Source organism: Glandiceps talaboti, chromosome 16, assembly GCF_964340395.1.
Source record: "Glandiceps talaboti chromosome 16, keGlaTala1.1, whole genome shotgun sequence".
Taxonomy (NCBI): Eukaryota; Metazoa; Hemichordata; class Enteropneusta; family Spengelidae; genus Glandiceps; species Glandiceps talaboti.
Window position 1 is genome coordinate 23,290,887 of NC_135564.1, and position 27,631 is coordinate 23,318,517.

At 35.1% G+C, this 27,631-nt stretch overlaps 1 protein-coding gene across 5 annotated transcripts in view; it reads left to right on the forward strand.

Annotated features, from left to right (window-relative positions):
* LOC144447248 (lysophosphatidic acid phosphatase type 6-like) overlaps nt 1-27,631 on the forward strand; it is a 178,392-nt gene that overhangs the window by 81,255 nt on the left and 69,506 nt on the right. For all 5 annotated transcript variants that reach the window (XR_013482002.1, XM_078137162.1, XM_078137160.1 and 2 more), the window contains exons 7-8: nt 2,781-2,949; nt 20,870-21,022. Coding sequence is in view for 4 of the 5 variants with exons in the window: in XM_078137162.1 (XP_077993288.1) it covers nt 2,781-2,949; nt 20,870-21,004 (304 nt within the window). In the remaining variant the exon portion in view is untranslated. The remainder of the gene's footprint in view (nt 1-2,780; nt 2,950-20,869; nt 21,023-27,631) is intronic.

The following is a 27,631-nucleotide window of genomic DNA, read 5'->3' on the forward strand; positions in this document are numbered from 1 at the left end:
TAATACATAGAGCCACATTTGTAGTAAACAATCACTATATATAATAATGCATAACTAAACAACTCAAAATTAAGCTATTACTTACAAACTACAGACACATTATGTGTGGCTTTTGTCTTGTAGATCATGTCTATAGATAATGCAGAACCAGATAAACATACGCATGCATAACTTTTGATGCTCATATCACTTTTTACTCAATGGCAGCCATATTTGTAGTGAACAATCATGATTTACCAATTAACTTAAAAATGTTAATACCTGGAGACTATATTAAGGTGTCTATCCCTATGTTGCCAGGTTTAAACTTTCTTTTTAGACATTGACCTTTCACCTAGACCTGGATCTTTAGACTCGGTTACTAAAATTCAGCAATTTCCTGCATTATCACAGACACTTCGTAGTATTTATTTGTTGGCACCAATTTGTTTTAAATTATGTCTCCATTCAGTCACATTTAAAGGGGCGGGGTGTATGTCACCTATGAAGACTTGTTACTGTGATACTGCAACTGTCATTATTTAATATTGTAACTCCTTACCGACATCCATCCAACTGTTAATATTGTAACTCCTTACAGACATCCATTGATCTGTTAATATTGTAACTCCTTACCGACATCCATCCATCTGTTAATGTAACTCTTTACTGACATCCATTGATGTTATAACTCCTTACTGACATCCATTGATCTGTTAATATTGTAACTCCTTACTGACATCCATCCTTCTGTTAATATTATAACTCCTTACCAACATCCATTGATGTGTTAATATTATAACTCCTTACTGACATCCATTGATCTGTTAATATTGAAACTCCTTACTGACATCCATTGATCTGTTAATATTGTAACTCCTTACTGACATCCATTGATCTGTTAATATTGTAACTCCTTACTGACATCCATTGATCTGTTAATATTGTAATTACTTACTGAAATCCATTGATCTGTTAACATTGTAACTCCTTACTGACATCCATTGATCTGTTAATATTGTAACTCCTTACAGATATCCACTGATCTGTTAACATTGTAACTCCTTACTGACATCCATTGATCTGTTAATATTGTAACTCCTTACCGACATCCATCCATCTGTTAATATTGTAACTCCTTACTGACATCCATTGATCTGTTAACATTGTAACTCCTTACCGACATCCATCCATCTGTTAATATTGTAACTCCTTACTGACATCCATCCATCTGTTAATATTGTAACTCCTTACTGACATCCATCCATCTGTTAATATTGTAACTCCTTACTGACATCCATCCATCTGTTAATATTGTAACTCCTTACTGACATCCATTGATCTGTTAATATTGTAACTCCTTACAGACATCCACTGATCTGTTAACATTGTAACTCCTTACCGACATCCATCCATCTGTTAATATTATAACTCCTTACTGACATCCATCCTTCTGTTAATATTGTAACTCCTTACTGACATCCATTGATCTGTGAACATTGTAACTCCTTACTGACATCCATTGATGTGTTAATATTGTAACTCCTTACTGACATCCATCCTTCTGTTAATATTGTAACTCCTTACTGACATCCATTGATCTGTTAATATTGAAACTCCTTACTGACATCCATCCATCTGTTAATATTGTAACTCCTTACCGACATCCATTGATGTGTTAATATTGTAACTCCTTACTGACATCCATTGATCTGTTAATATTGAAACTCCTTACTGACATCCATTGATCTGTTAACATTGTAACTCCTTACTGACATCCATCCTTCTGTTAATATTATAACTCCTTACTGACATCCATTGATCTGTTAATATTGTAACTCCTTACTGACATCCATTGATCTGTTAACGTTGTAACTCCTTACTGACATCCATCCTTCTGTTAATATTATAACTCCTTACTGACATCCATTGATCTGTTAACATTGTAACTCCTTACTGACATCCATTGATCTGTTAACATTATAACTCCTTACTGACATCCATTGATCTGTTAATATTGTAACTCCTTACTGACATCCATTGATGTGTTAACATTGTAACTCCTTACTGACATCCATTGATCTGTTAACATTGTAACTCCTTACTGACATCCATTGATCTGTTAATATTGTAACTCCTTACTGACATCCATTGATCTGTTAATATTGTAACTCCTTACTGACATCCATTGATCTGTTAATATTGTAACTCCTTACTGACATCCATTGATGTGTTAATGTTATAACTCCTTACTGACATCCATTGATCTGTTAACATTATAACTCCTTACAGACATCCATCCTTCTGTTAATATTGTAACTCCTTACTGACATCCATTGATCTGTTAATATTGTAACTCCTTACTGACATCCATTGATCTGTTAATATTATAACTCCTTACTGACATCCATTGATCTGTTAATATTGTAACTCCTTACTGACATCCATTGATCTGTTAACATTATAACTCCTTACTGACATCCATTGATCTGTTAATATTATAACTCCTTACTGACATCCATTGATCTGTTAATATTATAACTCCTTACTGACATCCATCCATCTGTTAATATTGTAACTCCTTACCGACATCCATCCATCTGTTAATATTGTAACTCCTTACTGACATCCATTGATCTGTGAACATTGTAACTCCTTACTTACATCCATCCATCTGTTAATATTGTAACTCCTTACAGACATCCATTGATGTGTTAATATTGTAACTCCTTACCGACATCTATCCATCTGTTAATATTATAACTGCTTACCGACATCTTCCACAATATACTTGTCTTTAGTTTTCAGAAATTCCATATCTATTCCTGTCACGATACAACACTGATGGCATTACTGTGTGGATTGGGCATATTTGATGAAAAATGGCCACCCTATGCAGCTGACCTTACTTTTGAACTTTACGAAGACAAAGACGGTCAGCAGTATGTTAGAACCCTGTACAATGGAAAGGTAAGTCTACTTATATTTGGACAGCTAATATGGGCAGCCTTATAATTCTATATTTTGCATGACCTGAGGAACCTTATATTTCTTCATTCTGGAGCTGCCCTAGCAACCTGCACAGAGATGAAGGACAGTACTTTCTCCCTAAGAGCTATGGGAGCTATTAAATAACTTAAACTCAAAAACTACTGGGGCAGATTGGTCTGAAATTTAGTGGGAACATTCTTACGACTGTTTGGATTAAGATTTGTTCATGACATGATGATTCCATCAGTGATATGCAAATTAGGGCTAAAAATGTTTCTTTTTTGGTGAAAAATCTTTAATTGCAAAACTACTGAGCAGATTTGGATTAAAGTTAATGGGGATGGATCTGGGGTGTATAGATGTAGAAATATTAAGCATTTAATGATCTCATCATTGATATGCAAATTAAGTGTATAAATGTGAATTTTGGTCAAAAACTTACATCTCAAAAAGTACAATGAGCCTGAAATTTGGAGAGATGTTTCTGGAAGTGATATTCTGGAGGTTTTGCTCAAAATATTTTGGGACAATTGGCCCTGGCAACTATGACCACACCCTTAGCAACAGCTGAACAATTGTGTATCTCACAAAGATAACAGGGATTCATAGATGAGTGAACAAACGTTCAAAAAGGATATCCAAATGTACCTAGCAACAAGACCACGCCCATAGCATCAGCCAAATGATCACATATATGATCACAACTGGATAATCATTCAGTAAATTAACACCTATACTGTTTTTTAGCACAACTGAACTTGTTCAGTAGTGCTATAGGGATCGCCTGGCGTCTGTCTGTCTGTGTGTGTGTGTGTGTGGATGTGTGTGTGTGTGTAAACAACTTAAAGTCAAAAACCGCTGAACCGATTGCCACGATATTTGGTGGGTCCATTACTTTGGGTGTCTAGTTGGGAAATTGTTCAAATCAAAATGATCGCATCACAGGTGTGTGATTTGGGTCAAAAAATGTGATTTTTGGTCAAAAAACTTAAACTCAGAAACTACTGGGCAGATTGGTGCGAAATTTGGTGGGAACATTCTTAAGGTGGTGTAAAGTAAGATTTGTTCATGACGGGATGATTCCATCAGTGATATGCAAATTAGGGCTAAAATGTGTCTTTTTGGTTAAAAATCTATAATTCTAAAACTACTGAGCAGATTGGGCTGAAATTTAATGGGAATGTATCTAGGGATGTATGGACGAAGAAATGTTAAGCTTACCATGATTCCATGAGTGATATGCAAATTAGGTGTAAAAATGTTCATTTTTGGTCAAAAACTTATATCTCAAAAAGTACTTGGTCAATTAGTCTGAAACTTGGCGAGATGTTTCTGAAACTGTTATTCTGCAGATTTTCTTAAAAACATTTTGACAAAATTGGCCCTAGCGACCATGACCACGCCCTTAGCAACAACCAAATGGCAGTATATTTTGGTCAAATAACAACATCATCTGGTAAGCAAGTGAGTAAACATTCAACAAATGTATGCAAATACCCTAGCAACCATGACCACGCCCATAGCAACAGCCAAACGGTGGTGTATTTCACAAAGATAACAACAGGGTTTAATAGATAATTGAATAAACATCCAAAAAATGTATGTAAATTTGCATAGCAACAAGACCACGCCCATAACAACAGCCAAATAATCACGTATATTGCAAAGATAACAACAGGAATAGAAAGACAGATGAATTAACATTCAAAAAATGTATGCAAATACCCTAGTAACCATGACCACGCCCATAGCAACAGCCAAACGGTGGTGTATTTCACAAAGATAACAACAGGGTTTAATAGACAATTGAATAAACATTCAAAAAATGTATGTAAATTTTCCTAGCAACAAGACCACGCCCATAGCAACAGCCAAATGATCACGTATATTGCAAAGACAATATCAGGAATTCATACACAAGTGAACAAAAACATACACAAATGTATGCAAATATATCTAACAACATGACCATGCCCATAGCAACAGTCAAATGATAGCATTTATCGTAAAGATAACAACATGGTTGGATAGGCAACTGGATAGTTATTCAGCAAATAAACACCTATTGTTAGCATAGACTAGCATATGGATAAACATTTTTAAAAACTACAGTTGTGCTACAACGCCATTGGCGGTATTTTCATTGAATTATCCTCTCTCACACCACAGTGCCTCCACCAACAAGCTCCACCATCGCCCATGCTAATGATGCCTGTTTGATTACCATACTAGTTGTGTGCCAATGATGCCTGTTAGATTACCATACTAGTTGTGTGGCAATGATACCTGTTAGATTACCATACTAGTTGTGTGCCAATGATACCTGTTAGATTACCATACTAGTTGTGTGCCAATGATGCCTGTTAGATTACCATACTAGTTGTGTGTTAATGATACCTGTTAGATTACCATACTAGTTGTGTGGCAATGATACCTGTTAGATTACCATACTAGTTGTGTGCCAATGATACCTGTTAGATTACCATACTAGTTGTGTGTTAATGATACCTGTTAGATTACCATACTAGTTGTTTGCCAATGATGCCTGTTAGATTAAAATACTAGTTGTGTGTTAATGATACCTATTAGATTACCATACTAGTTGTGTTAATGATGCCTGATAGATTACCATACTAGTTGTGTGGCAATGATGCCTGTTAGATTACCATACTAGTTGTGTACCAATGATGCCTGTTAGATTAACATACTAGTTGTGTGTTAATGATACCTGTTAGATTAACATACTAGTTGTGTTAATGATGCCTGATAGATTACCATACTAGTTGTGTGGCAATGAGACCTGTTAGATTACCATACTAGTTGTGTGTTAATGATACCTGTTAGATTACCATACTAGTTGTGTGTTAATGATACCTGTTAGATTACCATACTAGTTGTGTGGCAATGATGCCTGTTAGATTACCATACCAGTTGTGTGCCAATGATGCCTGTTAGATTACCATACTAGTTGTGTTTTAATGATACCTGTTAGATTACCATACTAGTTGTGTGTTAATGATACCTGTTAGATTACCATACTAGTTGTGTGTTAATGATACCTGTTAGATTACCATACTAGTTGTGTGTTAATGATACCTGTTAGATTACCATACTAGTTGTGTGTTAATGATACCTGTTAGATTACCATACTAGTTGTGTGTTAATGATACCTGTTAGATTACCATACTAGTTGTGTGTTAATGATACCTGTTAGATTACCATACTAGTTGTGTGTTAATGATACCTGTTAGATTACATTACTAGTTGTGTGTTAATGATACCTGTTAGATTACCATACTAGTTGTGTGTTAATGATACCTGTTAGATTACCATACTAGTTGTGTGTTAATGATACCTGTTAGATTACATTACTAGTTGTGTGTTAATGATGCCTGTTAGATTACCATACTAGTTGTGTGTTAATGATGCCTGTTAGATTACCATACTAGTTGTGTGTTAATGATACCTGTTAGATTACCATACTAGTTGTGTGGCAATGATACCTGTTAGATTACCATACTAGTTGTGTGTTAATGATGCCTGGTAGATTACCATACTCGTTATGTGTTAATGATGCCTGTTAGATTACCATACTAGTTGTGTGTTAATGATGCCTGTTAGATTACCATACTAGTTGTGTGGCAATGATACCTGTTAGATTACCATACTAGTTGTGTTTTAATGATACCTGTTAGATTACCATACTAGTTGTGTATTAACGATGCCTGTTAGATTACCATACTAGTTGTGTGGCAATGGTGCCTGTTAGATTACCATACTAGTTGTGTGGCAATGATACCTGTTAGATTACCATACTAGTTGTGTTTTAATGATACCTGTTAGATTACCATATTAGTTGTGTGTTAATGATACCTGTTAGATTACCATACTAGTTGTGTGGCAATGGTGCCTCTTAGATTACCATACTAGTTGTGTGGCAATGATACCTGTTAGATTACCATACTAGTTGTGTGGCAATGATACCTGTTAGATTACCATACTAGTTGTGCTTTAATGATACCTGTTAGATTACCATATTAGTTGTGTGTTAATGATACCTGTTAGATTACCATACTAGTTGTGTGGCAATGGTGCCTCTTAGATTACCATACTAGTTGTGTGTTAATGATACCTGTTAGATTCCAATACTAGTTGTGTGTTAATGATGCCTGTTAGATTACCATACTAGTTGTGTGTTAATGATACCTGTTAGATTACCATACTAGTTGCGTGTTAATGATACCTGTTAGATTACCATACTAGTTGTGTGTTAATGATGCCTGTTAGATTACCATACTAGTTGTGTGGCAATGATACCTGTTAGATTACCATACTAGTTGTGTGTTAATGATACCTGTTAGATTACCATACTAGTTGTGTGTTAATGATACCTTTTAGATTACCATACTAGTTGTGTGGCAATGATACCTGTTAGATTACCATACTAGTTGTGTGGCAATGATGCCTGTTAGATTACCATACTAGTTGAAGACAGAAGAATATAGTGGTATTCAACTTACCAGAGGGATCAAGTATACTAAGATCTGAGCTGTTAAAGTATGATAAAGAACACTTGGCTAATGTGATAGAGATAACTAGTGGAAATAAGGAAGTTGAAGTGGAAGTTAGAAGACTAGGCAAGAAGGAGCAGATAGATAATAATGATGAAGATGAAGAAGAAGGATCCCACAAGACTGCCAAACCTAGACCTCTACTTGTATCATTCCACACTGAAGAAATGAAGTCTAAAGTTATGAAGAATTTATATAAGTTGAAGGATGCTAGGGATCCCTACAACAAGATAAGCATCAAGAATGATATGACAAGACAGGAAAGAGAGGTGGATAAAGGACTCCAAGAGGATGTAAGAAAGAGGAATACAGAAATGAATGACCCACATTTTTTCTACGCAGTCAGAGGGCTTCCGTGGGACAGAAGAGTTGTGAAAATAAAGAGAAGACCACCAAGAGAGGTGGATCAGTCACAAAGAGAAATATAGAAATATGGAGTACAAATGCTGATGTCCTGACCCAAGAGAAATTTCAAGAGTTAAGCTGTAGAGTGAAGGAGAATGAACCCGATATAATTGCAATTTCTGAAGTTAAACCTAAGCACTTCAAATACAGTTTAAATATAGCACAGTTTAGCCTACAAGGGTATAATCTGGAAGCACTAAACATTACTGAGGTCATTGGCAGGGGAATGTTACTGTATATAAATAAACATTTATCCTATAATTTATTGGATGTAGATCAACTGATCTCAGTCCAGGAAGCACAAGTTTGTGCAATAAGCCTAGAAGGACCTGACACTTTGTTGTTTTGTTCATTATACAGAAGTCCGAGTTCAAATCCACCAAATGACGAAAGTATAAATAATCTATTTAGTTATCTTGCTGATATGAAACATTCACATACCGTAATTGCAGGTGATATGAACTATCCAAATATAGACTGGAACATTTATAGAAATACTGCAACAGGAACTGGTAAGGAATTCAACTTTATTGAGGCTGTCCGAGACTGCTATCTACATCAACATGTGAATTTACCGACCAGGGGGAGAGGTACTGATAGGCCTTCTATCTTAGACCTTGTCTTCACAAATGAAAAGGAAATTGTAGATTGCGTAGAACATGATGCCCCCCCCCCCCCCCCCCCCCCCCCCGGGGAAGAGGGACCATTCTATGTTGAAGATCAAAGTCATGTGTGTTAAAGAGGACAATGTACAACCAAAGATTAGATATAAATATGATAATGGAGACTACAATAAAATGAAAGAAATGTTAAGTATAGACTGGGCAGAAGTACTTAATTCCTGCGGAGATGATGTGAATATACAATGAAACACATTTCTAGAAATTTATAGAGAAGCGTAAACAGTCTGCATTCCACAGAAAGTTGTGAATCCGTCCAAAAAGAACTGTGCTGTACCCCTGGATAGAAAAACGTTAGCAAAGGTTAAAAAGAAGAACAGATCATGGCAAAGATTCTTGCAAACAAAAGATGGTCAAGTATAACAGGACTATTGTAAAATCCGAAACCAAGTTAGAAGAATAACAAGGAAAGTACAGAAAGATTATGAAAAGTCAGTGGCGAAGGAGGTCAAGACAAACCCAAAAAAGTTCTGGGGCTATGCCAGTTCTAAATCTAAATTAAGAACTGGAGTACCAAACCTATCCAAAACAGGCAATGATAAAGGAGAAGATATGACCACCTGTGACAAAGAAAAAGCAGAGGTTCTTGCTGATTTCTTTTCGTCAGTCTTCACAAGGGAGCAACAAGGCCACTGGGATTTACCAAATACCATACATGCTAGACACATACTTGAGCTGAATATTACTCCAGAGACTACACTTAAGATTTTATCCAAGTTAAAAACCTCAAAATCACCAGGCCCTGACCTCGTACATCCCAGAATATTATATGAACTTAGAGAAGTGCTCTGTACCCCATTAACCATAATTTACAACACATCACTAAAGACAGGGACAATACCTAATGACTGGAAGTGTGCCAACGTTACGCCTATATTTAAGAAAGGTTGTAAATGGTTAGCCAGCAATTACCGACCAATCAGCCTTACAAGTGTTGTCTGTAAAATAATGGAAACCATGATAAGGAACTCTATTGTGAAATATATGAACAGTAATAACTTGTTTAGTGATCAACAGTTTGGTTTCATCAGTGGTCGTTCAACTGTACTACAACTAATCAAAGTGTTAGACAAGTGGACAGAAATTATTGATCTTGGAGGATGTGTTGATGTTGTGTACTGTGACTTTATGAAGGCCTTTGACAAAGTGCCTCATAAGCGTTTAATGGAGAAACTTCAATACTATGGGATCCCAAGCCTGCTGCTAAACTGGATATCTGCTTTCCTCAATAATCAGAAACAAAAAGTTATTGTAAATGGCGTTTCATCGGAATGGCAGGAGGTGCTAAGTGGTATACCCCAAGGATCTGTCTTAGGACCCATACTTTTTGTAATATATATTAACACACTTCCAGATGTAGTACAAAGCTCAGAAATATATCTATTCGCAGACGATACCAAAGTTTTCAGGGGAATATTCAAGGAAGAAGGCTGTGATTGCTTACAAGCAGATATCGATAATATGTATACTTGGACAGAGAACTCTCTTCTGAAATTTCATCCAGATAAATGTGCCAGTATGCGGATAGGAAAGACACACTTGTCAGATAGATCATATACCATGGGACAAAATAAGGTCAAACTTAGAAATACAAAGGAAGAGAAGGATATAGGAGTAATCGTGGATGATAAGCTATCCTTTTCAAGTCACATGTCTACAAAAATAAACAAGGCAAATTCCATAATGGGTCTGATAAGGAGAACTTATGCTCATCTTGACAAAGAAAGTTTTTTATTATTGTACAAAGGTCTGGTCAGGCCACATCTGGAATATGCAAATCAAGTTTGGGCACCTTACCTTAAAAAGGATATTATTTCCATCGAGAACGTACAGCGCAGAGCTACCAAGTTAATTCCAGGATTTAGAGAATTGTCATACCAGGAAAGACTAAGGCATCTGAACTTACCAACTTTGGCTTACCGTCGTCTATGTCGGGGAAATATGACACTAGAGTGACTGATTTTGTCAAGACCAGACATTGTGACACTAGAGGGCATCAATATAAACTGTACAAAGTCCATACTAGGCTGGATATTAGAAAATTTTCTTTTGTACATAGAAGTATAAACCAATGGAATAGTCTTCCCAATCATGTGGTTGATGCACCAAATGTATATACTTTTGAGAGACGTTTAGATAGACACTGGGAAGGACTTGCAAATGAAATTTAAATTGAAGACTATGCAAGCATACGCACTGATAAGACTTTAGTTAACCATGATCTGATATCAGAGGCCTAAATAAGGCCTATAATCAGAATTGTACCTGTATACCTGTATACCTGTATAGTTGTGTGTTAATGATACCTGTTAGATTACCATACTAGTTGTGTGTTAATGATACCTGTTAGATTACCATACTAGTTGTGTGGCAATGATGCCTGTTAGATTACCATACTAGTTGTGTGGCAATGATACCTGTTAGATTACCATACTAGTTGTGTGTTAATAATGCCTGTTAGATTACCATACTAGTTGTGTGTTAATGATACCTGTTAGATTACCATACTAGTTGTGTGGCAATGATACATGTTAGATTACCATACTAGTTGTGTGTTAATGATGCCTGTTAGATTACCATACTAGTTGTGTGTTAATGATGCCTGTTAGATAACCATACTAGTTGTGTGTTAATGATACCTGTTAGATTACCACAATAGTTGTGTGTTAATGATGCCTGTTAGATTACCATACTAGTTGTGTGTTAATGATGCCTGTTAGATTACCATACTAGTTGTGTGTTAACGATGCCTGTTAGATAACCATACTAGTTGTGTGTTAATGATACCTGTTAGATTACCATAATAGTTGTGTGTTAATGATACCTGTTAGATTACCATACTAGTTGTGTGTTAATGATGCCTGTTAGATTACCATACTAGTTGTGTGTTAATGATGCCTGTTAGATTACCATAATAGTTGTGTGTTAATGATACCTGTTAGATTACCATAATAGTTGTGTGTTAATGATACCTGTTAGCGAAATGAGACAGCTGTTTTTGAGCTGCAGCAGCTCTCAAAAAGACTTCTGACAGTTAGCTGCCGGAAGGCTGATTTTTGTGCATACATAATTAGATTTGAGCTGCAGAGAACAGCTCTCAACAGCTCAGGTAAATACCTGACAGACATTCAACTGCTTTATAACAGACTTATGTAAGACTATCGTCAGACATCTGAAAGACCACTAACAGACCTGACAGACTAACAACAGCCTTCTGACAGCATTGTGACAAACTGCTGAAAGACTATAAGCAGACTTCTGACAGGTATCATTGGCACACTGCAAAAGGGGAATTCCTTACTAAAAATCCACTAGTTTAAAAAGTGTTCTATACTAATTCAAAACAAGTCTGATCAGTTTTGAGTGTTTCATTCATGTTTTAAACTTGTCAGAAGTCCTTAGTCAACTCATTTGAAACTAGTTTTAAACATGTTTTAAACCATATTAATTTTGACACTTAAAACATGCTTATACACGTTGGGAAAATATATTTGACATACAAATGTATATCAGGACTGACCATATTTGATTTGAATGCTTGTTCCCACTGAAACATATTTAAAAAATGTCAGTTTCACAAACTCACAAAGTTTGTTCACTTACATGTTTTAGGGGATACACATATATGTATGTATGTACATACTACACACACGGGCACATACTTTTGCAACCAGTAAATCATGCAGAAGAAGAATTAAATGAAAACAAGAAGCAACTTTATTGCTTTTTTCCAAAATAACTAAAAGGCTTGAGACATGTCTGTAGTGAAATGACAATACCAACATACCTGAGTTTAACAATAGTACCTGTATTCATCCATTGATTAGAAGACAAAAAATATATGGGGTTCTTCAAATCAAATCTAAAGAATTACCTACATCATACATGTGAAAGAGCTCTGGCAATTTGAGTTTGGCTTTCAACAGTTGCTGGAGTTTCAGAGTCTGACATTATTTCACTTTCAGTCATTATATAAGCTAAAGCCATTGTGTTCATCATTAGCATCATCACTTCGGCAGTTTACATCATCACTTTGGCAGTTTACATCATCAGTTTGGCAGAATCAGGATCAGAATCAGATCAATCAATATCCATTGGTTCCTGAAAGTCACTGCAAAGAAAGAACCAAGAGCAATCAATTAACAAAAGAAATGTTTGTTATGAATGTGAAGGGAGAGGTACACAGTTCATTTTATCTTTTGTTTCTAATAAACAGTTACATGCTACAAACAAAGAATCTATTGTTTGTCCCTATAGAAATGCCAACTGTCTTGTGTCTTTTTACTATTTGCTCCTCTTGGGCAATTATATTGCTCTGTTTTGTTTTTATACACTAACAGATTAAAAAAGTTACAAGTACCTTTGAAAGTAGGCCTGTTCCTTCATCCTTTCTAAAGTTGCCATACAACTTTGCTAGGCATTTGGCTTGCTTCTCTTCAGCAATTTCTCTATCTTTGTCAGTCTTTGCTTTATTGCTTTGCTGTGCTGCATGTGTTCCATTTTTTGTCCTGCTGGAGTTTGCTTTCTTTGTCCACTTTCTGTTTTTTGTACTTTTATGTTGACACTGCTTTTTCTAAAGTCATCTTGAGTTTCTACTCTAAGATGCAACAAATAAAAACATGCATGTAAGTAACACTAATTTTGGCAAAACAAAAATTATCAACTGGTAAATAGAATCTACAAAATGTATATTCTTGTAGTGTGTTAACAGTGGTACACCCTAGGTGAATACATTTTATCAGACTTCCCAAAAGTACATCAGAGGCTGAGCAGCCATAATTAAGGAACAGCTTTATAAAAACTTTATAAAAAAAATAATGAACTCGCAGTCTTCCCACATTGTCTCACTTAACACTTAACATTTCTACTTAGAATAAGACAAGGATAATTAATATTGCTTGTCTGATGGCCACAATGCCTCAACAAGAGTTCCATATTCTTACTCTCTCCTTACAACTAAATAGGTGTTGTGTTCTATAATTTGCACTATAACGTAATGAATACACAAATACATCAATATGAAGCATTTTAAACATGACAATCTTTGATTAAAATGAAAGTCCATACCCTTATTAAATAAATACATACATACATGTACGTATCTATATACACACACACACACATACATACATACATACATACATACATACATACGGACAGACCTCAATGACATCAAGTTGGTGAAAAGTGTTCTGCATGTACATGACAGAGCACTGTGTAAATGTGGCTGTGACCATGGGGTGTACTAGTACTACTACTAAATGATTTGTGACACACTGGTTTCTACAAAACACTCCAACATTGTTCCATTCCATATCTTAATTGAATAAATTAATTTGCCACTGTTTTCTAACAAGACTCAGTGCGGTACATAGGAACTCTTTCGACGAGAAACTAATATTTTTTACACGATAAATTATGGGGGGGGGGGGGGTGTAATCTAATTCCAGTTTACACACGGCACCAGGCAAGCAGTGCATTCTTTCCTACTTTCAGTCGACAAAGTGGACACTCCAACTTGAATATTACATGTATATCAGATGTACTTTAAAAACAACTTTCGGAAGTTTCAAACAGTTGTAGAAGTCTATGTATGCAACCGTGGACCGAGGTCTAGGTCTATGTCTGAAAAGGCTCCGATCGTACGGCCACAAGTACTATAATATAAATAAGATATAACGTCTACACATAGACGACCTGGATTCTATCGTTTTAAAAAAATATCAGAGCCTATAATGTGCTCTGAAAGCGTCAGTTAAATTAACATACCTTCATCACCAAAATGAGTAGGTCTTGATGTATACCTCTTCTCATGATCAGTTGTCGAAAACGATTTTCTTTGCCTTTGTGAATCATGGCCGCCATCTTCCGTTTCACATTTGAAGTACTGGGGATATTGCGCGCGTTGATTTGATTGGCTGATACGTCATAGCCTCGTTCACAATAATTTCAAAACTTCAATGCGTTGTAAACTTTACAGCAGTCGTTGATTCAATTTTGAAAAAATATATTTTTGTTTATTATTTTGTTTCTTTCATATTATCCATGTTTGCGCTGTTATTAGCCATAAACAAAATGTTTGTTCCTAGCAGTTTTTCCACGAGCTTTGAAAGAGCCTGTGACGCCATATTGTGGATATAACCTTAGCCAGCGATCGACGATCGAGGGGTTTGTTTACACCGTACGTTCACGTTACGTATCGACTCAAAACAGAGCAGTATACTTGTAATCTCCAAAAGTTGAAGCAAAATGGCAATCTATGAGAGATGGAAGCGAAAAGTGGCCATTCCAGTTCTGAGGACAACTTTGCGATCATTGGCCCACAAACGATGGACTCCCATCACTTCCGGGTGATGTCCCTCAACATCAACAACACACGAACACGTACACAGACAATACCGATACCGTTTCAAGCGAGTTTGGTAGACTAATGAGATGATCGACAGGAAGGAGATGGCGAGCATCATATTTATTCATGTTATAACATAACGGAGGAAATGAAGACAACTGTGAGTTATTTGACAATGAAGAGGGGAATCAAAATCCCTTGTTGACATCCGACTGTCGAGATTTATCAGACGGCGTTGATGATGGGTATGACAACCCTGAATATGACTGACTATAGTGAAACTGAAAACTCAGATATTGGCGAGGCCGATCATATGCGGCCCAAAATGAACCACTCTTTTCAATGCCTATACGCTACACGACCGGCCCAAGTCAAGAAATATACTGCAGGGGACATTTCCTGTAGTACCCTTGAAAATGGGCCGTGTTTCTGCATATGTAACCAGTAATTGCTAGTCCCAAGTTGAAGCATAGTAAACAAATTCCACACTAATATACGTGCATGGCTATCACAAACCCAGAATACTAAATCTGGCAAATGATTTTAAAATGGATGTTTGTTATGTAGGTGACATATTACAAATAATTTGAGAAAACAGTTACATTAAATCTCGGTAAGTTGTGAGGGTGAACGATGCAAATAATAAATGCATACAACAATACATGTACATTTTATATTAGAGGTATTCTGTAAGGATTGATTTTGTTGTTCATGCAGCTGGTTTACGTTTTAACAAGAACAGATTCCGGTGTTTATACTTAACAATGAAACTTAATAAATATATTTTAACATGTAAATGTACTGTAGTTATTGGTCATTTGATGGTGTTGCAGGCATTCTTATAAATATTACCTACATTCACCTGCATACATTTGATGTATGTTTTAGTGAATAAGTATTTAGGCAAGTTTAATTCCAAGCAATATTTATTATGACACAGAAGCATATTAACAGAGAACCCTTGGATTGGTATGCCCTTCCACATTGCCACTGTCCAGGTAACTTTAAAATATTCTGGAAACTACCACAAAAGCTGCTAAAAGTCTGCTGCTAGTCGTTTTGCCCATGACAGAGCAAAGTGTAAACACTCCTGACAGACATTATTTAGAAATTAACTCCTGTGGCTGAAGACAACTGCCAGTAAACTGCAAGTAGCTGTTGGTGAACTGCAGACAGCTGTCAGTAAGCTTAAGATTTTTTTTCCTAACAGACATAAACCCTAGAAGTCTGTTGCAGACATTCAGCAGCTCAACACATTTTTGAATGTGTGCAATAGAGCTGTTGGTAGTGTGCCACAGAGCTGAAAAGCTCTGAAAAAGCTCTTTGCCAGCTTGGGTCTGAGCTTTCAGTTTGGTAAGGGAGATTACCATAATAGTTGTGTGTTAATGATACCTGTTAGATTACCATACTAGTTGTGTGTTAATGATACATGTTAGATTACCATAATAGTTGTGTGGCAATGATACCTGTTAGATTACCATACTAGTTGTGTGTTAATGATACCTGTTAGATTACCATACTAGTTGTGTGTTAACGATACCTGTTAGATTACCATACTAGTTGTGTGTTAATGATGCCTGTTAGATTACCATACTAGTTGTGTGTTAATGATACCTGTTAGATTATCATAATAGTTGTGTGTTAATGATACCTGTTGGATTACCATACTAGTTGTGTGTTAACGATGCCTGTTAGATTACCATACTAGTTGTGTGTTAATGATACCTGTTAGATTACCATACTAGTTGTGTGTTAATGATACCTGTTAGATTACCATACTAGTTGTGTGTTAACGATGCCTGTTAGATTACCATACTAGTTGTGTGGCGATGATACCTGTTAGATTACCATACTAGTTGTGTGTTAATGATACCTGTTAGATTACCATACTAGTTGTGTGTTAATGATACCTGTTAGATTACCATATTAGTTGTGTGTTAATGATGCCTGTTAGATTACCATACTAGTTGTGTGTTAATGATGCCTGTTAGATTACCATACTAGTTGTGTGTTAGTGATACCTGTTAGATTCCAATACTAGTTGTGTGTTAATGATGCCTGTTAGATTACCATACTAGTTGTGTGTTAATGATACCTGTTAGATTACCATACTAGTTGTGTGGCAATGATACCTGTTAGATTACCATACTAGTTGTGTGGCAATGATACCTGTTAGATTACCATACTATTTGTGTGTTAATGATACCTGTTAGATTACCATACTAGTTGTGTGTTAATGATACCTGTTAGATTACCATACTAGTTGTGTGGCAATGATACCTGTTAGATTACCATACTAGTTGTGTGGCAATGATACCTGTTAGATTACCATACTAGTTGTGTGTTAATGATACCTGTTAGATTACCATACTAGTTGTGTGTTAATGATACCTGTTAGATTCCAATACTAGTTGTGTGTTAATGATGCCTGTTAGATTACCATACTAGTTGTGTGTTAATGATACCTGTTAGATTACCATACTAGTTGTGTGGCAATGATGCCTGTTAGATTACCATACTAGTTGTGTGGCAATGATACCTGTTAGATTACCATACTAGTTGTGTGTTAATAATGCCTGTTAGATTACCATACTAGTTGTGTGTTAATGATACCTGTTAGATTACCATAATAGTTGTGTGTTAATGATACATGTTAGATTACCATAATAGTTGTGTGTTAATGATACCTGTTAGATTACCATACTAGTTGTGTGTTAATGATACCTGTTAGATTACCATACTAGTTGTGTGTTAATGATACCTGTTAGATTACCATAATAGTTGTGTATTAATGATACCTGTTAGATTACCATACTAGTTGTGTGTTAATGATACCTGTTAGATTACCATACTAGTTGTGTGTTAATGATGCCTGTTAGATTACCATACTAGTTGTGTGGCAATGATACCTGTTAGATTACCATACTAGTTGTGTGGCAATGATGCCTGTTAGATTACCATACTAGTTGTGTGGCAATGATACCTGTTAGATTACCATACTAGTTGTGTGTTAATGATGCCTGTTAGATTACCATACTAGTTGTGTGTTAATGATACCTGTTAGATTACCATACTAGTTGTGTGTTAATGATGCCTGTTAGATTACCATACTAGTTGTGTGTTAATGATGCCTGTTAGATTACCATACTAGTTGTGTGTTAATGATGCCTGTTAGATTACCATACTAGTTGTGTGTTAATGATACCTGTTAGATTACCATACTAGTTGTGTGTTAATGATACCTGTTAGATTACCATACTAGTTGTGTGTTAATTATACCTGTTAGATTACCATACTAGTTGTGTGTTAATGATGCCTGTTAGACTACCATACTAGTTGTGTGGCAATGATGCCTGTTAGATTACCATACTAGTTGTGTGTTAATGATACCTGTTAGATTACCATACTAGTTGTTTGGCAATGGATAATAATTTAAAATATAAAGTTTAACTTTTGGTGGAAGATGTGTACTGAATCTTAGTGAAAGTTTTAGTACTGCAAAAAAGTTAAAATCATCATAGATTTTCATTCTTCCCTATGTACATTATGCCATGTTAGACGCCAACAAATTGTGTTGGTTGTCTGATGTTCTTTATGTACACACAGCATGTTGTAATATTTATAACTTTGTATCATATATTTATTATGATAAGCATTAATTTTATTTGAATACATCACGTCAAAATTGCATTTAAGGGTTTTATCAAGGGCAGTGCTCTTGAAACAGTGAGTGACAACTGTGCCGAGAACATGACAAAGATGTATTTGCTTTTATATAAAAAATAAACTCATGTATCATGTATCACATGTATCACATGTATCCAATGTCGAAACCCAGAGAATGTGATGTGTTACAAAATATACATGTATGACACTAAGAAAAATACCATTTTAATATGAATACTTTATTTATTGATGCTTGAGGTACAGAGAGCAATGTGGAAGCTCTCACTAGATCAATGAGATAGCAACACAAATAGGTATTTCAGTGAATGAGCATTGCAAATGAACACCAATGTGCATAGCAACCATTGCCACACCCATATCAACTACCAAATAACTATGGCTTTGCAAAAATATTAATATTGGCAGGTAAGTCAGCCCACCTAGAGACTACATAATACATTTATAAAAAATAATACCTGCGGAGTATATGTGTTATATTACAGTGCCACTGGTGGTATTTTTTTCGAAGCTACTTTTGAGTTTGTTGATTTGATGCTAACTTATGGTAAATGTGAATAGAATTAAAACAAAAGCAAAAATGTATCTGTGGACATGTAACTGAAAAACAAACAAAAGCATGATATAATGTGTCATAGAGGGCAGCATTTGCCACATGTGTATACTTTCAAGCCTACCTATTTTTACCTCCCCCCCCCCCCCCGTAAGGGTATGGTAGGTATTAAAAGGGGGATGTCTGTCTGTGTGTCTGTCATATGTCCATCTGTGTGTGTGTCTGTGTCATCATTTTCTTAAAAACGGCTGGCTCAATTATGAAATTTAGTGCATATAATGTTTGGGGTAATGGCTAGACCTGATTAGTTTTTGAGTGAGATCTGTTCATATTAATTTGGGAAATTTGCATATCAATGAAATCAACTAATTAAGCAATAAAACGGCTGTCTCAATTATTATGAAATTTAGTACATATAATGTTTGGGGTAATGGCTAGACCTGATTAGTTTTTGAGTGAGATCTGTTCATGTTAATTAGGGAAATTTGCATATCAATGAAATCAACTAATTAAGCAATAAAACGGCTGTCTCAATTATTATGAAATTTAATACATATAATGTTTGGGGTAATGGCTAGACCTGATTAGTTTTTGAGTGAGATCTGTTCATGTTAATTAGGGAAATTTGCATATCAAAGAAATCAACTAATTAAGCAATATCTTAAGACTGCATACTTCAATTTCAATACAATTAAGTACATGTACTTAATTATATTGAAAAATTAGAAAATGAATATGTCCTATAAAGTTTGTTGATGTACCTTACAGTGTTAATGAATAATTTGTATAATTAATTATTTTCGGTAATTAGGTTAACCATTAGAAAATGAATTTGTCCTATAAAGTTTGTTGATGTACCTTAACGAATAATTTGTATAATTAATTATTTTCAGTAGTTAGGTTATATCTTAAGAATACATTCTTCAATTTCAATATAATGCAGTGCATATACGTTAACCATGACAAATCGCATAGGTCCTATAAAGTTTGTTGATGTACCTTAGAGTGTTAATGAATAATTTGCATAATTAGTGATTTTCGGTAATTAGGCTATATCTTAAGACTGCATACTTCAATTTCAATACAATTTAGTACATATGTTAAACATAACAGAGTGCATATGTCCTATGAAATTTGTTGATATAGTTTACAGTTTTAGTGGACAATTTGCATAATTAGTGATTTTAGGTAACTAGGCAACATCTTAAAAATGCAAGCTTCTATAATATGGTATATATATCAACCATAATAATACGCACCTGTGCTAAGAAGTTGTTGATACAACTTTTACCTTTAATGAGTAATTTGAATAATGAATGATATTCAGTAATTAAGCAGTATCATGCACTCTTCAAATTCCATATAATTTGGCATGTACATTTACCTAAGAAAGCACACTTGTCCAAAATAAAAGCCTGTTACCATAGTTTTTTTAGTTTTAATGAGCAATTTGCATAATTAGTGATTCCCTTATGGGAGGCATCCATTTTTAATCGTGTTGAGACATTAATATAAATGGTTGCATGTGCTTTCTTTATAACAGATTTGCTTCTTTTTATCTATTTGTAAATTGTAAACGTGTTTCACAACAAGTTAGAATGTACCACTGGTTTAAAAAATCAAATGATTTATTATGTCATGTTTGTTATCTTCATAGCAACGAAACATTATGAAAAATAAGGATGTTATTTTGCCACTTGATAAGTTCATGGACTTAACAAAAGAAGTTGCACTTCCTGTAGAAGACTATCGCAAAGCATGTACAATGGTAGATAGTCCTATACCAATCTGATTGTGTGATGTCATTATGGTAAGTACATCTATACAATCCGTTTAACACATCATTCCCTTTAATCTCTCACATCTTCTATTTTTCAATCAAACTCTAGGATTAGAAATCCTGACATTGTTTTCATTTACCACGTCAGTAAGTCAGATTGTCAATCGATAATGACGTGTTGAGTTAGTTCACTGTTGTTTGGAAAGACATACCCACACCATGCGAACACAATACACTCTGTTTAGGAAAACTGATTTAAATGGCACCTCTTTGACTTGTGCCAGGCATAGTTGTTCTAAAGAATTGGCTGGAAGATAAAATGGTGACTCAGTGCATGCCTTCATGGGAGGAATACTATCTATGTTATTATTGGTATGCTATCTGTCAGCCAACTAGCCAACCAATGAACCTTGATTTATTGATTGACTGACTGATTGATTGATTGATTGATTGATTGATTGATGGTTTATCAGTTATCATTGGTTACTATCTGTTATCATTGGTATACTGTCAATCAATCAACCAACCAATCAATCAACCAACCAACCAACCAACCAACCAACCAACCAACCAACCAGTCAATCAATCATGATTATATAGTATGTGTTATCATTGTATGCTATCTGTGTTATTATCATCAAGCTTTCACCAAGTACACTTGCCAGTTACAATGTACTTACAAAGTACTCCAGCTCCGAGGGAGCTTAGTTTGGAGATATCTGTTGTCTGTGTGTGTATGATCAATATCCCTGGCTAGTTTGAAATAAAATTCGATGTAGAGATTCAGTGAGACAATGATTTGGTTTAGGTGATTATCCTATGACAATTAATAATACATTTTCATAAATAAAGATTTTGGATAATTGACTTTTGAATGGGGAGCTTACACTAAGAGATACTGGGCATCTGTCTGTCTGTCTGTATCTCCAATGTCTCAAAAACCTCAGGCTCATTCAAAATAAAATTTTCTATAGAGAATCTTGAGCTAATGTAGACAACTGATTAGGTTTTGAATATTAATAATGCATTTGCAGAAATAACAATTTTTAGCACAACTGAACTGATAAGGTTCAGTAGTGTTACTGTTAGTCTGTAAATTGTGAGTGTGTCATACTTAATATGTAATTGGCCCTAGCAACAATGACCATGCCCTTAGCAATAACCATTGGCAGTATATTTTGATTAAATAATATCATCTGGTAGGCAAGTGAGTAAACATTCAATACATATATGCAAATATCCCTAGCAACCATGATCACACCCATAGCAACAGTCAAATGATCACAGGTATTGCAAAGATAACGTGGATTAATAGACAATTGAAGAAACATTGAAACAGTGTATGCAAATATGCCTAGCAACAACACCACGCTCATGACAACACCAAAATGATCACAGGCATTGCAAAGATAACACCGTAGATTAAAAGACAATTGAAGAAACATAAAAAATGTACGTAAATGCACCTAGCAACAAGACCACGCCCATACCAATAGCCAAATGATCATATATATTGCAAAGATAACAACAGGGATTCATAGACAAATGAATAAACAATAATTCTAAAAATGTATGCAAATACCCCTAGCAACCATGACCATGCCCATAGCAACAGCCAAATAGTGGTGTATTTGACAAAGATAACAACAGGAGTTCTTAGACAAGTGAACAAACATTCAAAAGTGTCCAACAAGACCATGCCCATGGCAACAGCCAAATGATCATGTATATTGCAAAGATAACAATGGATTAATAGACAAATGGATTAACATTAGGTTATATTAGGCTATATCTAAAGAATGCACACCAAAAGTTCAATATAACTTGGTACATACATTTGTGATACCAAAGCTCACCTGATAATATTTCTGATGAAGCTTTTATTTTTCCATAGTTATTTGCATATTTATGGTTTCACTAACTAGCATATAGATCACATGGTGTAACTGTAAACTGTTGGAAATTCTTGCTATGAGTTTAGCTATCCCAATTTGAATATTGACCCAACTATCTGAACGTCGCACACCACTATAAATAAACCTCATCTATGGGCAGCCTTAATTTAGGATGTCGGGTGCTAACGAAAACCACAAAGATGCCCAGCTGTGCCTTTAAGTAGTCTGTAAATAAATTTGGAAGATTACAAATAAAGTAACTAGTGTAGAAGATTACAGACTTATTGGTTAGAACAAAGTAATGTTGAAATTAAAAAATACATATAACATACTAGATTGAAAGGTTAACCCAATACTATGATTAATTCTAAATGAGATTACAGTGCAAAACTAGAAAGGTTAACCCAATACTATGGTTAGTTCTAAGTTGATTACGGTGCAAAGCTAGAAAGGTTAACCCAATACTATGATTAATTCTAAATGAGATTACAGTGCAAAACTAGAAAGGTTAACCCAATACTATGATTAATTCTAAATGAGATTACAGTGCAAAACTAGAATGGTTAACCCAATACTATGGTTAGTTCTAAGTAGATTAGGGTGCAAAGCTAGAATGGTTAACCCAATACTATGGTTAGTTCCAATTAGATTAGGGTGCAAAACTAGAAAGGTTAACCCAATACTATGGTTAGTTCTAATTAGATTAGGGTGCAAAACTAGAAAGGTTAACCCAATACTATGGTTAGTGCTATATGAGATTACAGTGCAAAACTAGAAAGGTTAACCCAATACTATGGTTAGTTCTATATGAGATTACAGTGCAAAACTAGAAAGGTTAACCCAATACTATGGTTAGTTCTAAGTAGATTACAGTGCAAAAATAGAATGGTTAACCCAATACTATGATTAATTCTAAATGAGATTACAGTGCAAAGCTAGAAAGGTTAACCCAATAGTATGGTTAGTTCTAAATGAGATTACAGTGCAAAACTAGAATGGTTAACCCAATAGTATGGTTAGTTCTATATGAGATTACAGTGCAAAACTAGAAAGGTTAACCCAATACTATGGTTAGTTCTAAGTAGATTACGGTGCAAAACTAGAATGGTTAACCCAATAGTATGGTTAATTCTAAATGATATTACGGTGCAAAGCTAGAAAGGTTAACCCAATACTATGGTTAGTTCTAATTAGATTACGGTGCAAAACTAGAATGGTTAACCCAATAGTATGGTTAATTCTAAATGATATTACGGTGCAAAGCTAGAAAGGTTAACCCAATACTATGGTTAGTTCTAATTAGCTTAGGGTGCAAAACTAGAAAGGTTAACCCAATACTATGGTTAGTTCTAAGTAGATTAGGGTGCAAAACTAGAAAGGTTAACCCAATACTATGGTTAGTTCTAATGAGATTAGGGTGCAAAACTAGAAAGGTTAACCCAATACTATGGTTAGTTCTAAGTAGATTAGGGTGCAAAGCTAGAAAGGTTAACCCAATAGTATGGTTAGTTCTAAGTAGATTACAGTGCAAAACTAGAAAGGTTAACCCAATACTATGGTTAGTTCTAAGTAGATTACAGTGCAAAACTAGAAAGGTTAACCCAATACTATGGTTAGTTCTATATGAGATTACAGTGCAAAACTAGAATGGTTAACCCAATACTGTACTACAGTTTGTTCTAAATGAGATTACAGTGCAAAACTAGAAAGGTTAACCCAATAGTATGGTTAGTTCTAAGTAGATTAGGGTGCAAAACTAGAAAGGTTAACCCAATACTATGGTTAGTTCTAAGTAGATTAGGGTGCAAAACTAGAAAGGTTAACCCAATACTATGGTTAGTTCTAAGTAGATTAGGGTGCAAAACTAGAAAGGTTAACCCAATACTATGGTTAGTTCTAATTAGATTAGGGTGCAAAGCTAGAAAGGTTAACCCAATACTATGGTTAGTTCTAAGTAGATTACAGTGCAAAACTAGAAAGGTTAACCCAATAGTATGGTTAGTTCTATATGAGATTACAGGGCAAAACTAGAATGGTTAACCCAATACTGTACTACAGTTTGTTCTAAATGAGATTACAGTGCAAAACTAGAAAGGTTAACCCAATAGTATGGTTAGTTCTATATGAGATTACAGTGCAAAACTAGAAAGGTTTACCCAATACTATGGTTAGTTCTAATTAGATTAGGGTGCAAAACTAGAAAGGTTAACCCAATACTATGGTTAGTTCTAAGTAGATTACGGTGCAAAACTAGAAAGGTTAACCCAATACTATGATTAATTCTAAATGATATTACGGTGCAAAACTAGAAAGGTTAACCCAATACTATGGTTAGTTCTAAGTAGATTAGGGTGCAAAACTAGAATGGTTAACCCAATAGTATGGTTAATTCTAAATGAGATTACAGTGCAAAGCTAGAAAGGTTAACCCAATACTATGGTTAGTTCTAAGTAGATTACGGTGCAAAACTAGAAAGGTTAACCCAATACTATGATTAATTCTAAATGATATTACGGTGCAAAACTAGAAAGGTTAACCCAATACTATGGTTAGTTCTAAGTAGATTACGGTGCAAAGCTAGAAAGGTTAACCCAATACTATGGTTAGTTCTAATTAGATTAGGGTGCAAAACTAGAAAGGTTAACCCAATACTATGGTTAGTTCTAAGTAGATTAGGGTGCAAAACTAGAAAGGTTAACCCAATACTATGGTTAGTTCTAATGAGATTAGGGTGCAAAACTAGAAAGGTTAACCCAATACTATGGTTAGTTCTAAGTAGATTACAGTGCAAAACTAGAAAGGTTAACCCAATACTATGGTTAGTTCTAATTAGATTACAGTGCAAAGCTAGCAAGGTTTACCAAATACTATAATTAGTTCAAAGTAGATTACAATACTATGGTTAGTTAGTCCCTGCCGGACGAAGTCCTGGACATGGACTTATGGATTGGGTTCCGTCCATCCGTCTGTCCGTTTGTCCGCAGCCGTTTCTTGGAGATGCCTGGACCGATTTTTTTAAACTTGGTACAGGGGCAACATACTATGGCATACATATGCACGTCAATTTGTTTTATAATATGATCCAATATGGCCGCCTAGTAGCCATTTTGTTTGCGAATTTTCCCTGTCCAAAGCCATAACTCAGAAATGCGTGAACAGATCTCATTCAAAGTTGCTATTAGGACAGTGTTATATGACATACATGTGCATATTCATTTTCGTTGTGATACAATGCGATAGGGCTGCCTGGCAGCCATTTTGTTTGCGAATTTTCCATGTCCAAAGCCATAACTCAGACATGCTTGAACAGAGTAGTGATATCAAAAACAACCAAATGAGGCCAAACAACATTAACCAGGTTTGAAAATGACAACATAAACTGCCAGTTCCTTAAAACCCAATCATAGCGGGGACTATGTCATTTGACTTGTTTGTACTGTTTTTGATGTACTGTTTGTCCTTTTCCGAGTGTGGTCTACTTTTCCTCTATTTTTTTGCTTAACTTGTTTGGGTACTAGGGTAGATTAGGCTGGTCCTAACAGGGTTACTCGTTTGTTGATGTGTATTTTAATTTGCATTTTGATAATAAAAGTCATTATTATTATTATTATTATTATTATTATTGTTATTGTTATTATTATTGTTATATTTCGTCAAAAAACTTAAACTCAAAAACTACAGGGCAAATCGGTGTGAAATCTGGTGGGAACATTCTTAAGGGTGTTTAGATTATGAATTGTTCATGACATGATTCCATCAGTGATATGCAAATTAGGGCTGAAATGAGTCTGTTTGGTCAAAAATCTTTAATTCCAAAACTACTGGGCAGATTGGTCTGAAATTTAATGGGGATGCATCTGGGGATGTATAGATGATGATATTTTAAGCATATAATGATCTCATCAGTGATGTGCAAATTAGGTGTAAAAATGTGAATTTTGGTCAAAAAACTTAAATCTCAAAAAGTACTTCGTCACTGAGAATGAAACTTGGTCATCTGGAAGTGTTATTCTGCAGATTTCCTTCGAAATTTTTGACAATTGGCCCTAGCAACCATGACCATGCCCTTAGCAACAATCAAATGGCAGTATATTTTGGTTAAATAACATCATCTGGTAGACAAATGAGTAAACATTCAAAAATGTATACAAATACCCCTATAGCAACCATGACCATGACTTTAAATTTCACTATTGACAGGCACATTTTCTCAGTCACAACTCCAGCAAAACCCTTTGCACTGCTCTAATCCAATGTCACATTGATTATTCGTGTTCATCCTGGTACTCTGCTCATACTAAAACTCTTAAAAAGAAACTCCAAATTGCTCAAAACAAATTGTACGGTTCATCCTTTCTGTGGAGCCCAGATTACACATAGGTGCTGATCAGTTTGATGCCCTGAGTATACTGGATGTCAAGGGTAGAGTGAGCAGCCAACGGTTAAAGGTGAGGCTGCTAATTATGTGGTGAGATCCCCGCCAAAATTAGGTGTTACCTTTATTTCAATATGATTTTATCATTCAGTGGCATTATTTCTCATTTCATCATTCTATCATTGTTATTTCATCATTATTTTATTATTATTACCAAACCCAAAGTGTATACTCTCGGAGAGTGGGACGACCCTCTTTCAAAATTTCACGAGAACAGTTAATTTTCTTTCTTGGTGAAGGTTTTACCATTCCAAAGATGTCAGCAATGTTAGGAGTGTCTGCGAGAACAGTCGAAAGGCGATTATCACA